The 15713-nt window shown below is 48.2% G+C and overlaps 1 protein-coding gene across 2 annotated transcripts; it reads right to left on the bottom strand.

Moving 5' to 3' along the window:
- Nucleotides 1–5885: 5885 nt before the first annotated feature.
- LOC117045146 (sialidase-3-like) lies at nt 5886–12673 on the bottom strand. 2 transcript variants are annotated; one of them, XM_033145938.1, is made up of 3 exons: nt 12599–12673; nt 7863–8068; nt 5886–6899 (listed from the first exon to the last, which is right to left on the bottom strand). In XM_033145938.1, exons 2-3 carry the CDS (start codon nt 8061–8063, stop codon nt 5916–5918), a joined length of 1185 nt encoding a protein of 394 aa, XP_033001829.1. In that variant the 5' UTR covers nt 8064–8068; nt 12599–12673; the 3' UTR covers nt 5886–5915. The 2 variants fall into 2 exon arrangements, with proteins under 2 accessions (XP_033001829.1, XP_033001828.1); XM_033145937.1 differs by lacking the exon at nt 12599–12673 and having other exon boundaries at nt 7863–8091.
- Between the last annotated feature and the right edge of the window lie 3040 nt (nt 12674–15713).

Here is a 15713-nt window from a genome sequence, read left to right as displayed (position 1 = left end):
CTGAGCAAACAGCCCAGCCGTCCTGCTTTATAAAGGCAGCCGGCTGGCAATATGGTAACATTGCAACATAACGGCAACACCCAGGTTTCCCGCCTAAACTAACTGACGCGGACCTGAGTGGAAACTATATACCCTATCCCCCTTTTGGAAACTTCAATACATAACAGAATCCCCGCGACAAGGGGAGCTGCCAACCTAGCAGTTCGAAAGCACGCCAAAAAGTGCAAGTAGATAAATAGGTACTGTTATGTATTGATTCAAGGGTTATCAAGTGAGAGCTGGACCATCAAGAAGGCTGATCGCTGAAGAATTGATGCTTTTGAATTCTGGTGCTGGAGGAGACTCTTGAGAGTCCCATGGACTGCAAGGAGATCAAACCTATCCATTCTCAAGGAAATCGGCCCTGAGTGCTCACTAGAAGGGCAGATCCTGAAGTTGAGGCTCCAGTACTTTGGCCACCTCATGAGAAGAGAAGACTCCCTGGAAAAGACCCTGATGTTGGGAAAGATGGAGGGCACAAGGAGAAGGGGACGACAGAGGATGAGATGGTTGGACAGTGTTCTCGAAGCTACTAACATGAGTTTGGCCAAATTGCGGGAGGCAGTGAAGGATAGGCGTGCCTGGCGTGCTCTGGTCCATGGGGTCACGAAGAGTCGGAAACGACTGAACGACTGAACAACAACAAAAATTGCTATTGTCTGTATTCACATTAGGGGAAAGTAACTGCCTTCCTGTTCCAGAAGGAACAGCTACCATTGGTTCATTCAAGTTGCCGCATTTGGATCCTCAGTCGTACTGGTTACCACCAAAAGTGTTATGTCATACGAGGTGCTAACAGAGGGGGGGCAATGCTGGCGCCGCCACTGTGACCAGCTACAGCGACGATTCCCAGGAGAAAAGCAGGAGGAGGACAGGTCAGAGGAGTCTCAAGGGAACAGTGGGGCATTGAGACCCGTAGAGCAGGAGGGGCCGGCAGGGGAGGCAGAATCAGTAAATACTGAGAGGACCCACGAGGCCGAAAGGGCACCGGAACCAGAGCCACGACAGAGCGAGCTGGTTGCGCCAGACCAAACAGCCCCACCACAACCAGCAGCCTCGGAACACGAGCCAGAACCAGAACCCCTGACCAGGGAACAGCCCAGGCCGCAACGCACACGTAGACGGCCAGCGTACCTTGAGGACTATGGATGCAACCTCCCAGGCAGGACTGGAACTTAGAGGGGAGGGGTGTTATGTACTGAGTTGAATAGGATCCAAACTGCAGCAGTCTGATTGGTCCTAGAACAATAGGATCCAAACTGCAGCAGTCTGATTGGTCCTAGAACAATAGGATTGAGATTGCAGCAGTCTGACTGGTCCCAGAACAATAGGATTGAGATTGCAGCAGTCTGACTGGTCCCAGAACAATAGGATTGAGATTGCAGCAGTCTGACTGGTCCCAGAACAATAGGATTGAGATTGCAGCAGTCTGACTGGTCCCAGAACAATACGATTGAGATTGCAGCAGTCTGACTGGTCCCAGAACAATAGGATTGAGATTGCAGCAGTCTGATTGGTCCGCAGGAGCCACCCAATCCAGCTCCAGGTGGAAGTGAATTCGCACTCCAATTGGCATACAGGAGTATCCCGGAATTAGCCAATCACGTGGGGCCCGTTGTGTAAATAGCGTATATAAAGCAAACGTTTTGGGGAAACTGCATTCCTCACTACCATGAGCTGAATAAAGAGCATGAAATTCACAGTTGACTCCGAGTATATTTCAAAAAGGCAGCTTTGTGATTGCTTGAGATTGCTCCCTCCAAAATGTATCCTTTCTAGCCAGTCTTTCTGTCCCTATAAAAGTATCTCCCTCTCCTCAGTTCCCCAGTCTTGTTTGTCTGAATAAAGAGTGTTACAAGAAGAAGCTGTCTCCTGCCTGCTATGTTAGAGCTGAAATCACTTGCTGAATCACGATCCCCATGTTACAACAGGTACTGCTCCGGTGGGAAGGTAAACGGCGTTTCCGTGCGCTGCTCTGGTTCACGAGAAGCGGCTAAGTCATGCTGGGCACATGACCCGGAAGCTGTACGGTGGCTCCCTCGGCCAGTAAAGCGAGATGAGCGTTGCAACCCCAGAGTCGTCAGGGGTCCCTTTACCTTTAATACAGACTGTATTAAATTCTCCTCCATCCCTACTCAAGATGTCTGTCACCCCATTTGGTGAAGCAAGATGGCCGTGTTAGGTCAGACTTCTGCCAAGACCGACTCTTGTTGATACTGGTTGTTTTGAGTTGTATTTCAGCGCTGCAGTGCTTTTATACAATTTTGAAATCTTGCCCGAGTCTTGACGTTGGGCAGCTAAGTAATCAGTGCAATAAAACAAGGGTTGCCCACAAAAATGGGTTTTTAGCTTGGCTGTTCCTGCAGGCTTTTTGGGGGGGAGGGGTACAAACCTCATGATGCTTCCCCCTCCCCTGTTTGCATCTCAGATGTCCCAGAGGGGAAAAAAACAGCTTTTCTCCTAACCAGTAGCATGAAAAGGATTTTTAAAACAATCCCATGGCGTTGTGCCATACCGTGTGCGTTCCGCGTGCTACGGTTTTTGATGTATGCAAAAACCCCTCCAGAAAAAAACAAGGAAGCAGAGAATGAAACTGACAGCAGATCATTTTATTTAAACACATTCCCTGTAGGTTCTTGTTCGTTAAAAAGCTTGCGTTTTATTTCCCACATGCTCACAGTGCAATGTCCTAGGATTTGGCTGGCGTTGGTGCCAGAAACTCAGGCAACACAACTGGACCAAGCAAAGGCAACTTCATAAACAATGCTTTGAAGTTTGGTTGTTTAAGTAAACCACAGTTAAGGCCGACCACAGTTTGTCGAGGTTCAGACATAACACAGGAAACAATAGACAAATGGAAACTCAAATTTCCAATCTCCTCCTCATGGCTGCACCAGGGAGGGAAGGGAGCTGAGAAGGATTATTCAAGTATGGCTAAGCTATAATTTTAGCACTTTGTCCAAATAAAACCTTACGGTGAAATGGACAAAGGCACCCAAGGAAAACAGCCCATGCTAACAACACTGCTAGCTTAAAAAGCAAAGAAAGCTCTTAGCTAGCATCGCCATATTTCAAAAAGTAGAAACCAGGATAGCACCGAAATTGTTGAGCTATTTTTAAACAAACCCCAAAGTTGCTTGCAGCCCTATCTTAGCACCCTCTTTGAGGGAAGCCATGACAGTTAAAACTGGTATAAAACTGATATACATTTGTAGCGTTTGACACATAATACATTTGCAGCCAACATAACAGAAACACAACAAATTGCAGCAGATTGCAAGCATTTTGGCACAAGAGTTCAAAACTGAGTATAAAGGTTTTGGCACAAAGGTTTGGCTTAGGCTCCAACATTTAGTCCCGTGCAAGGCCAGAAAATTCCAAGTTCAATCACTGGCGTCTCCAGATGAGGCTGAGAGAGAGAACTTTTGCCTGAAACTCTGAAGAGCCACTGACATTCAGTGCAGAAAATAAACATCAGCAACAACAATAATAATTTATTTCTATCCCGCTTATCTGGCTGGGTTTCCCCAGCCACTCTGGGCGGCTCCCAACAGAATATTAAAAACACGATAAAAGATCAAACATTAAAAACTTCCCTAAACAGGGCTGCCTTCAGATGTCTTATAAAAGTCAGGGAGCTGTTTATTTCCTTGACATCTGATAGGAGGGCGTTCCACAAGGCGGGCGCCACCACCGAGAAGGCCCTGTGCCTAGTTCCCTGTAACCTTATTTCTAGCAGGGAGGGAACCACCAGAAGGTCCTCGGCACTGGACCTCAGTTTCCGGGCTGAACGATGGGGGTGGAGATGCTCCTTCAGATATTAATTAATTAAAAACACTGCCTTTCGCAATGATGGAGGCGTGGTGTTAAAGGTGTCCGCATCTGCAGAAATCATATCACCAAAACCCAGACTTTCTGCAGTTTGAAGAAAGATATCTCTATTCCATATTCAACAGTTAGCGTGGAAAGGTGTTGTTTCATCCATTTAACTTTTTGGCAGGTGCAGTCTGTACTTTCCCTGAGGCTCCTTCAAATACAGAATGCACCTGCCAAAAATTTAAATGAATGAAACAACACCTCTCCATGCTAACTGTTGAATATGGAAGCACCGAGCATCTGAATGGAGCAGAAGGTTTTCTGTGCTCTTTCTAATGAGGTAAGTTTGGAGGACCTGACTGTTGTTAACTAGAAGAAGAGAAGAAGAAGAAGAGTTTGGATTTGATATCCCGCTTTTCACTACCCGAAGGAGTCTCAAAGCGGCTAACATTCTCCTTTCCCTTCCTCCCCCACAACAAACACTCTGTGAGGTGAGTGGGGCTGAGAGACTTCAGAGAAGTGTGACTAGCCCAAGGTCACCCAGCAGCTGCATGTGGAGGAGTAGAGATGCGAACCCGGTTCCCCAGATTACGAGTCTACCGCTCTTAACCACTACACCACAGCGACCATTTCCGAAGACCTGCACCTCAGTTTTGTAAGCCCATGACTTTACCTAGATGTGCAAAAGAGTAGAACAGGCTTCCCCAACCACGGCCCTCCAGATGTTTTTGGCCTACAACTCCCATGATCCTTAGCTAGCAGAACCAGTGGTCAGGGATGATGGGAATTGTACTCTCAAAACATCTGGAGGGCCGGGGTTGAGGAAGCCTGGAGTAGAATGGGCAGGTTCTGTCCTTGGGTGCTAAAGGTGGTCTCCAACACACTTGTTCCTTTAGAATAATAATAATAATAATAATAATAATAATAATAATAATAATAATAATAATATATTTATACCCCAACCATTTGGTTGGTTTTCCCCAGCCACTCTGGGCAGCTTCCAACAAAATATTAAAAATACAAGAAAACATAGGTCATTAAAAACTTCCCTTCAGATGTCTCCTAAAAGTTGTCTAGTTACTTATCTTCTTGGCTCGGAGGTCACATTACTTCAAACCCTCCAACATTTATCCGATGAAAATAGGGACATCCTAAGGAAATGTGAGAAGGGACGCGAGTGGCGCTGTGGTCTAAACCACAGAGTCTAGGGGCTTGCCGATCAGAAGGTCGGCAGTTTGAATCCCCGCGACGGGGTGAGCTCCTGTTGTTCAGTTCCAGCTCCTGCCAACTTAGCAGTTCGAAAGCACGTCAGAGTGCATGTAGATAAATAAGTACCGCTCCATCGGCATTTCCGTGCGCTGCTCTGGTTCATGAGAAGCGGCTTAGTCATGCTGTCCACATGACCTGGAAGCTGTACACAGGCTCCCTTGGCCAATAAAGTGAGATGAGCCCTGCAGCAGAGTCGACCGCAACTGGACCTAACGGTCAGGGGTCCCTTTACCTAAGAAAAAGTGGGACATTCTGGCATCAAATCAGAAAACATGACAGCTTCTGTAAATCCGGAACTGACCTTGGGAAACAGGGACACTGGGAGGGTCTGCAAGGATTTATTTTTCGAGAAAAGGTACCGGTACTTCTCCCTTTCCCTCCCCCACATGTACCCTTCACCCATCCCAAATCTGCTCCAATGGGTTGGCAGAATTCCCAAAACAGATTTAGGACATGCACGGGGGTGGGGGGAATAACCTATTGCACAGTCCTTGTACTACTACTACTACTACTACTACTAATAATAATAATAATTTTATTATTTATACCCCGCCAATCCGGTTGGGTTTCCCCAGCCACTCTGGGCGGCTCCCAACAGAACACTAAAAACAGAATAAAATTTAAAACATTGAAAACATGGAACAGGTGTGTTGGATGCCGCCTAAGTTTTGCTCAAAATTCTAGGCTGCCGAAACGAGAGAGGGAGAAGGAGAGGGGGGGGAAGAGAGAGAGAGAGAGAGAGAGAGAGAGAGAGAGAGAGAGAGAGAGAGAGAGAGAGATATGTCGCAACATCATCCTTCCCTCACGTTCCTCAAAAGCTCGGCAGTGGTGAAGAGCTGGAACGCAATTTCTTCAATGGGGGAGTGCACCCCGCACTCAAACAAGCACCCAAACACCAGTGTGTTCCCCGCTTCTTGGCACACAGCCAGGTCCGAGTAGCTACTGGGACCTTTGTACAGCACCCAGGGAGGGCGCCAAGAGTCTTTTTCCAACGGGGACGTGTTCAGGTGGATGCCCAAATCCAAGCGCTGGTGACAGTTTGTGGGGTGAGAGAACACCAGCCAGGACTTTGTGCTGCTGAGCGAGGCCGAAGAGAAACGAGAGCTACCCTCCGGCTGAGGGAAGAAGCTCACCACGCTGCCCTGGCAGCCACTGGGCGGCTCACACAAGTCCTCGGAGAGGTACCCTTCCTCAAAGTGTTCTCCGCCATCTGTGCTGAAAGCCTCGGCCCGGAACCTGTCGGGGCTGCGGGCGTTGCAGTACAGCACTTGGCTATTGTCCCGGCGGGTCAGCTCTGCAACTTGGCACTCGGATGTGTGCAAGTGCATCAGGAGCTGTCCTCGGGCCCAACTCTGCCCACCGTCATCGCTGTAGAACACGAAGGAATGAGGTTTGGTCCCGCAGTAGAGCGCGTGCCCGAAACATCGCTTGTGGATGTAGTAGGCGTAAGCCGGGATCACCAGGCGGCCGGAACTCAGCTGCAGGCCGTGACCAGGCCCAACCGCAAAGGTGGCCCACTTCCTCAACTGTTTGCCGATCACCTGCTCTGTCAGGTCGGTTGTCTGGCTCCAGGTGCGGCCGCCATCTTGGCTGACAACGTAGCAGAGCCGAGCGGCGTTCCTCCCTGTTAAGATCTGGTGCCGTTCCGTGACGTGGGTCTCCACGCAGATGAAGAACAGGAAAACTCGCCCGCTCTTCCTCTCGAACACGGGGCAAGGGTTCATGGTGCGGTGTCTGGGCAACGTGGCTTCCATCAGAGACTTCTGAGGGCCCCACTAGAAAGGAAGAAAGATGGGGTAGTTAGCTGGTGGTTCTCTCACTAGGGCCGGGTGATATATCCATGTATCATCCAAAACCAGTTTGAAGTCCATATTGTGATATTGGTTTAATAGTTTTTGACCTGACAATATATCATGAATCATGATGTGTGTTAGGGCTGGGCGAAAACCCTCAAAAACTGGTTTCCAATCCATATCCTGATGTTGGTTTCATAATTTTTGACCTGGCAATATATTGCAAATCATGATGTCTGAGGGTGAGATGTTTAGCAACAGTGGGGATTTCCTGGAGGCAGAGTAAACAGAATCCATTTTCATGGCGTACGTGTGTGATGTGAGCTGGCAAAGTCTCACAATATTTAAGCAAGAGGTGTTTACCGATGAAGCCATTCTGGAATTTTCTGGAATTCTGAAATTGACCACGGTTCAAATGATTATTGCTACTAATATTATTAATATTCATTTATTCTCTGTTAAATTTGGCATTTAAAACATTAATAAAAAAGAAGACAAGTTTAAGACTAACATCATTGACAGGTCAACTAACATTTCAGATTGAAAGGAGTCGGATAAGCTTGTCCACAATGATTTCAAGACACTTCCTTGGGTGGTCAGTACCAAGCCAGTCCTCTTTCCTGGCAATACATTTGTTGCTGGAACCCAACTCAAATGCTACACAAATCAGGAAAAACAGTTACATTTCCTGCACCTGGTGTTACTTGGAACAGAAGTTCCTTCCTTCTGCCCTCACCTTGTCACCAGAAACTTCACAAAGCACCATTAAAAAACTCACCTGGGCCACCTGCCACCCTGTTTTAACACTGGAGTTGGTTTGGCCACATATTGGTGGCCACACGAACTGCCGCGTGATGACAGCCTTACATTTTATGTATACAGGAAGAAAGAAGAAAATTATGGAACAAAATCTAGCTCAGTTACGCTTTCTACTCTTTGTGTTACCTGGACGGACATTCCTTCCTTCCGCCCTCGTCTCATCACCAGGAACTTGGCATTTTCATCTCTGGGAGTTGAGCGCTCCTCAGCAAATGCCAGGAAAGTAGACTCGGATGGCAGGTAGAGCAGAGCTGGGATGCGGTAGGTGAGACCTTTTGGATCTTCCTGGTGGAAAAGAACCGTCTTCCCTGAACCAACATTGGCCATGTTTCCTGAGCATGGTAGAAAAAAAGAGGTCAGAAGAACGGACAGTTTTTCAAATGGAGAGATGTAGAAAGTGGAGTCCCCAAGAATCCGTATGGGGACTGGTGCTTTTTAATTTGTTCATAATTGATCTAGAGATAGGAGTGAGCAGTGAGGGGGCCATGTTTGCTGACGATACTACCGGTAAATTGACGGTGCTAAACCAAAAAGAGATTGTGAAGAGCTCCAATAGGGCCTCTCCACCCTCCGTGAACGGGCGGTACAATTGCAAATGCAATGCAACGTGAACAAGCGTAAAGCGATGCAAGTTGGGGCAAAAAAATTAAAAATCTTATTTCCACATATACACTCATGATGTCTGAACTAGTGGTAGGTAAGGACCCCTGGAGGACGGTTAAGTCCAGTCAAAGGCAACTATGAGGTTGCGGCGCTCGTCTTGCCTTTCAGGCCGAGGGAGCCAGCGTTTGTCCACAGACAGCTTGCCAGGTTGTGTGGCCAGCAGGACTAAACTGCTTCTGGCGCAGCGGGACACCGTGACAGAAGCCAGAGTGCACGGAAACGCCGTTTAACTTCCCACCACAGCAGTACCTATTCCCTTCATGAGGCAACATCTTTTTCTCTGCAACTCCCTGACTAGGGCAGCCAGAAAATGACTTGTTCCAGGCCAGCCAGGGAGCTGCATGTCTTAGCCGGGGTTTGAATCCAGGCCTTCCAAATTCAAGTCCAATGCTCCATTCCGCTATCCCACACGGGGCCTTGTCTACTGCCCGTCATTCCAAAAATTGCATTAGAATGCAATAAGAGCCTGCTGGATCAGGCCAATGGCCCATCGAGTGCAACATCCTGTCCTCCCAGTGGCCAGTCAGATGCTTACTGGGAAGACCACCAGTAAGGTAAAAAGGTAAAGGACCACTGGACGGTTAAGTCCAGTCAAAGGCGACTATGAGGTTGCGGCGCTCATCTCGCTTTCAGACAAGGGGGGCCGGAGTTTGTCAGCCCACTATACCTGAAAGAGCGTCTCCACCCCCATCATTCAGCCCAGAAATTGAGGTCCAGCTCCGAGGGCCTTCTGGCGGTTCCCTCACTGCGAGAAGCAAATCTACAGGGAACCAGGCAGAGGGCCTTCTCGGTAGTGGCGCCCGCCCTGTGGAATGCCTTCCCATCAGATGTCAAAGAGATAAACAACTACCTGACAGAAGACATCTGAAGGCAGCCCTGTTTAGGGAAGTTTTTAATGTGTGACATTTTAATCTTTGTTGGAGGCCGCCCAGAGTTGTTGTTGTTGTTGTTGTTATCCACAGACAGCTTTCCGGGTCATGTGGCCAGCACGACTAAACCGCTTCTGGCGCAACAGGACACTGTGACGGAAACTAGAGCACATGGAAACGGCGTTTACCATCCCACCACAGTGGTATCTATTTATCTACTTGTGCTGGCGTGCTTTCGCACTGCTAGGTTGGCAGGATGAAGAATGTAAATTTAAAAACACTTAAGAAGTGTTTCTAATTATCTTAAGTGTAAATCACCGCAGGGCAGTAGTCTACTTAATAAATTAACTGTGGCCACAAAGGAAAGTTAATTCCTCACGCAGCACATAGTTCTATGGAACTCTCTTCCACAGGAAGTCAGCGATGGCCACAAACTTGGATGGACAAGGATTAGACAAAATCAAGGAGGAGGAGAAGGCTCTGAATGGCTTCTGTCCACAACGGCAAATGCTGTGTCTCCATGATCTGAAGCAGGAGGGATGGTGTGTTCTTGAATCCTGCTTGTGGGTTTCCTGAAGGCATCTGGTTGAGAAATTGGAGAACAGCATACAGGACCGGATGGACCATCGGCCAGCAGGCTCCTTTTAGGTTCTCGCGTAATTAAAACCAGTCTTGCTTGTCCCTGACACATACATTCCCCTTCATGTGGCAACATCTTTTTATCTGCAGCTCCCTAGCTCTTGACATGAGTCAGGTGCCCTCACTAACCTCCATTTAAGTGCCTAATTAAAACCTTTCTGTTTCGGCAAGCCCATCTAGACACCCGTCTTGTTGGCATTTCTCTTTGTTCTCAACGAAGGCTTTGTGTGCATTTGCTTGCAATTGGGTTTGTGGGTTTTAGTCAGATCATTTCACAAGCGCTGCACGGTGAACGCTTGTTTCGATCAAGGGGTTTGCTGGGCTGTTTTTTGGTTTTGGTTTTTAGATAAGTGAACAATGCACCTCCCCAAAAAACCAAGTATCCCAAGCTGTTTGCCCCAGGAGGGACAGGTTGGCGACAGGTAGCGACAGGTTGAATGTCCCTTTTCTCTTAAAAAAAACAAACCACACACTACTTCCCACATCTGGAAATCTAGCACATCAGGGGAGATTGCCTGTACTAAACTTCTTTCTTTGGTGTGCTGGTTTATTATATGAAGGGGTGGGCAGATCAGCTGGTTTATTACATGAAGGGGTGGGCAGATCAGCCGCCTTCTGATTTCCATCTGTTTTGCCTTATATGTTTATTCAAGAGTTCAATTCCATTTCTTTACTGATGTGCAGGTTTGTCCCTTTTCTGCAATGGTGCCTCACCTGCGGAACTCTCTGCCACCGCCTCTTTATCTGCTTTCCGCCAGCAATCGAGAATATTGCTGTCTTAAAAAGTTTTCTGCTTAGGGCGTTGATCCCTGGTTATCTTCTTTTGCACTTTCGTCTTTCCCTGCTGTTTTGCCGCTTGATAATTTGTGCTTTTGGCATCAGGAGCGTGGCCACTTTTGGGCTTGCTTTCCTTGTCTTGCAAGCTGCTTTCAGCAGCTCCATCACCAGGGCCGGATTTAGGCTTGATGAGGCCCTAAGCTACTGAAGGTAATGGGGCCCTTTATATGTCCAGCTGTCCTTTGTCAACGACAAATTGTCCCTGTTTTTTGTGTTGAATAGGGAATTTATGGACCTAATTACCTAACTACACTTGGGCAAAAAAAATATGAAAGGCACAAATACAGGACGGGTGACACCTGGCTTGAGAGCAGTACATGTGAAAAGGATCTAGGAGTCTTGGTAGACCATAAACTTGACATGAGTCAACAGTGTGATGCAGCAGCTAAAAAAAGCCAATGCAATTCTGGGCTGCATCAATAGGAGTATAGCATCTAGATCAAGGGAGGTAATAGTACCACTATATTCTGCTCTGTGATGATTATGGCGTACAGCTGATGAGAACCCCAAATTTACAATCTCAACTTTGGGGTTTTCGTCAGCTGAACGCCACAATCATCACAATTATAACAAACAAAGGCTCGACATATCTCGCTTTGCATGTCACGAGTCTATCTCATATATGAAACTCCAGTAGCTAATGAAAACAATTGCTTACATAAATGGACTTTTCCACGATATTCTAATTTTTGGAGTTTCACCTGTATAGTCTTAAATGCACAAATCCACCCTCTTTTGTCTAAATAAATCAATAAAGGTCTTGGCATCCTGATGGCAGCTTCAGAGTACGGTCTCGGTCTCTCTCTCTCTCTCTCTCTCTCTCTCTCTCTCTCTCTCTCTCTGTCTGTCTGTCTCTCATAGGAATTAAGAAATATTTGTGGATATGCACCCCTGCAGCCTGCCTCCCTCCCTTATAACTCTTCCTGCGGCTCCCCGCATCTCTCTCTCTCTCTCTCTCTCTCTCTCTCTCTCTCTCTCCCCCCCCCCCCAATAGGAATTAAGAAATATTTGTGGATATGCGCCCCTGCAGCCTGCCTCCCTCCCTTATAACTTCCTCCGGCTCCCCGCATCTCTCTCTCTCTCTCTCTCTCTCTCTCTCTCTCTCTCTCTTTCTCCCCCCCCCCCAATAGGAATTAAGAAATATTTGTGGATATGCGCCCCTGCAGCCTGCCTCCCTCCCTTATAACTTCCTCCGGCTCCCCGCATCTCTCTCTCTCTCTCTCTCTCTCTCTCTCTCTCTCTCTCTCTCTTTCTCCCCCCCCCTAATAGGAATTAAGAAATATTTGTGGATATGCGCCCCTGCAGCCTGCCTCCCTCCCTTATAACTTCCTCCGGCTCCCCGCATCTCTCTCTCTCTCTCTCTCTCTCTCTCTCTCTCTCTCTTTCTCCCCCCCCCCTAATAGGAATTAAGAAATATTTGTGGATATGCGCCCCTGCAGCCTGCCTCCCTCCCTTATAACTTCCTCCGGCTCCCCGCATCTCTCTCTCTCTCTCTCTCTCTCTCTCTCTCTCTCTCTCTCTCTCTCTCTCTCTCTCTCTCTTTCTCCCCCCCCCCCCTAATAGGAATTAAGAAATATTTGTGGATATGCGCCCCTGCAGCCTGCCTCCCTCCCTTATAACTCTTCCTCCGGCTCCCCGCATATCTCTCTCTCCCTCCCTCCCTCACCACCCACCTTGCCTATGCAATGCAATTTTAAAAGCGCGCTCTGAAACGACCCCCTTCGCCCTACCTGCTTGGGATGCTGTGGTTGTGAGCGGGTGGTGGGGACAGAAACAGGGTGAGAATAATGGGGGAATAATTCGGGGTAGCCGCCCAATTCGGTTCCCCCCTCCATCCTCATCTCCATCACTCACCAGGCAGCAGCAAGCTCCTCCGAGATCAGGGGGAGAGGGAGCTCTTCGTGGATAGGATCAACCCCACAAATGATGATGGCAGGGAGGGTGCTGAGCTTCTCCACCCCAGAAACCAGGACAGAAGGAGCTTTTTCTTCTTCTCCCACCCGCCTCCTCTCTGCAGCACCTGCCAAGCCCCGGTCGTTGCGTCAGGAATTGAGCAAAGCAGGTGTGTGAATTTGGGAGGGGGTGGAAAGAGGCAGAGACGACAAGAACTAGTGAGTGCTAGAAATGTAAAGAAAGGGAAGATGTCTTCTAATCTACCGGACTTGTAAAGAGGTAAAGGCTTTCTGGGGAATGGTACATAATGAGCTAAAGAAAATGTTTAAAAATACTTTTGTTAAAAAAACCAGAAGCCTTTTTACTGGGTACAGTGAGGGAAGAGATACCAAGGGAAGATAAAAGGACTCCTTACATGTGGAACTCGAAAAATTAGAATATTGTGGAAAAGTCCATTTATGTAAGCAATTGTTTTCATTAGCTACTGGAGTTTAATATATGAGATAGACTCATGACATGCAAAACGAGATATGTCAAGCCTTTGTTTGTTATAATTGTGATGATTATGGCGTACAGCTGATGAGAACCCCAAAGTTGAGATTGTTAATTTGGGGTTCTCACCAGCTGTATGCCATAATCATCAAAATTCTAACAAATAAAGGCTTGACATATCTCGCTTTGCATGTCATGAGTCTATCTCATATATTAGTTTCACCTTTTAAGTTGAATTACTGAAAGAAATGAACCTTTCCACGATATTCTGAGAGCCAGTGTGGTGTAGTGGTTAAGAGCGGTAGACTCGTTATCTGGGGAACCGGGTTCGTGTCTCCACTCCTCCACATGCAGCTGCTGGGTGACCTTGGGCTAGTCACACTTCTCTGAAGTCTCTCAGCCCCACTCACCTCACAGAGTGATTGTTGTGGGGGAGGAAGGGAAAGGAGAATGTTAGCCGCTTTGAGACTCCTTCAGGTAGTGAAAAGCGGGATATCAAATCCAAACTCTTCTTCTTCTTATTCTAATTTTTCGAGTTTCACCTGTATGTACGCAACAACTGCGGCAAGAATTCTTTTAGCCCCAAAAAATGTAAACAGGAACAGGGCTGTCTTAAACCTATGTGGCGCCCTGGTGCGACGATCCCTCCAGTGCCCCTCGCGCTCTGCCGGGCAGGGCTAGGCGCAGCGGGCAGCCAGAGGGCGCTGCATGGCGGGCAGGGATGCCAAACTCACGCTCCATCGGGCAAGGCCAGGCTGTGTATGCAGTGAGGCAACGGAGGAGGAGGAGGAGGAGGAGGAGGATGCCTGTCGCGGATGCTGCTGCTGCCGCCGCCGACAAAAAGGCCAAGCCGTCACCACCACCCCCGGAGCTGCCGCCCCTCAGCGGGCCCGGAAGAATGGGGCGCAGCAGCCCTTCCCCTTGCCCGCCGCTTGGCGGCAGCACGGCACTGCCGTCCAGGGAGCCCTCGTTGAATAAAGGAGGCCCGCGCCTATGGGAGGGTCGCCGATGGCCTCCCCGCGTTCGCAGCCCAAGAAGAGGGCAGCGCTGCCGGCGGGGCTGGAGGGCGGAGGTGCCCTCCAGGCCATGGTGCCCTGGCGCCTTGCGCCAGTAGCCTCAATGCCTAAGATGCCCCTGAACAGGAAGAAGTACCAACGAAAGAAGAGTGGCAGATGAGGATGATGGACTTTGCGGAACTGGCGAAGGTGACAGGAAAAATCCGAAACCAGCACGATCATGTATTCCAAAAGGACTGGAGTAAATTTATACGATATCTGAAAGATTATCCTAAGCAATTAACATCACTAGCAGGGTTGCCTGAAGACTTGTAATGAGAAATTTCCCCATCTTTCTGTCTTTATTTAAATTTTGAGCCATTATGTAATGAGTGTACAGTCATACCTCAGGTTGTGCTCACTGAGGGTTGCACTTTTTCGGGTTACGGACGCGCCGAACCAGGAATTACCGGAATGGGTTACTTCCGGGTTTCGGCGCTCGCGCATGTGCAGAACCACTAAATCGTGCTTTGCGCATGTTCAGAAGCACCCAATTGCGTCACAGGCATGTGCAGACGCGATGCTGCAGATTACGGACGCTGCGGGTTGCAAACGCGCCTCCCGCACGGATTGTGTTTGCGTTCGCAAACCGAGCATCCACTGTAATTAGAATTGGAAAACGTACAAACTGCAGTGATATAAAGGTTAATTTTGAAAACCATGAGGAGGGAGGGAAGGAGGTCGATAGGCTCTAAAGAGTCAAAGTGGTAAAGTGGATAATGATGATGTGAATGTATAATATTAAATGGAATATATATGTGTGTGTGTGTGTCTGTGTGTGTGGAAAGGGGTAGAGAAAGATTGCGCAATCCTCCGGGTCGGAAGCCCCTCCCCTCCTGCTTTAGCCCCACTCACTAGCTCCACAGCCCCACCCACCTTACCTTAGCCAGTGTGGTGCAGTGGTTAAGAGTGGTAGACTCGTAATCTGGTGAACCGGGTTCGCGTTTCCGCTCCTCCACATGCAGCTGCTGGGTGACCTTGGGCTAGTCACACTTCTCTGAAGTCTCTCAGCCCCACTCACCTCACAGAGTGTTTGTTGTGGGGGACGAAGGGAAAGGAGATTGTCAGCCGCTTTGAGACTCCTTCGGGTAGTTATAAAGCGGGATATCAAATCCAAACTCTTCTTCTTCTTCTTCCCTCCTTCAAAGACACACCCAAGAAGGAAGGCTCCGAGATGGTGTTTAACTCCGAGCAGGTTGGCTAATTTTTATAAAACAGAATCAGATCTGTGTTTGAAGTGTAAAGAAGCAAAGGGAACATTCTTCCACATGTGGTGGACATGTAAAAAATGCACAATTTTAAAAAGGGTGTGTTTTACCTAGACATGTGTCCCTTCCTTCTGCCCTCATCTCAGGAATAGGAGCAGGGGGGCGGGCCGCCCCAGGTTCCATAATGGAGGGAGTGACAAATTATCAAGGAATTTATTTTATTTTATTTTATTTTTTTGGAAAATGCCTGCTCCGAAGGTCTCATCTTACTATACTAGGGATTATATAGCTATATATGAAATTTCATGCATATCGGTTAAT

The sequence above is a fragment of the Lacerta agilis genome, chromosome 4 (genome assembly GCF_009819535.1).
Source record: "Lacerta agilis isolate rLacAgi1 chromosome 4, rLacAgi1.pri, whole genome shotgun sequence".
Lineage (NCBI taxonomy): Eukaryota > Metazoa > Chordata > Lepidosauria > Squamata > Lacertidae > Lacerta > Lacerta agilis.
Note: the sequence above shows the minus strand (reverse complement) of the source record. Positions and strands in the feature narration are given on the sequence as shown.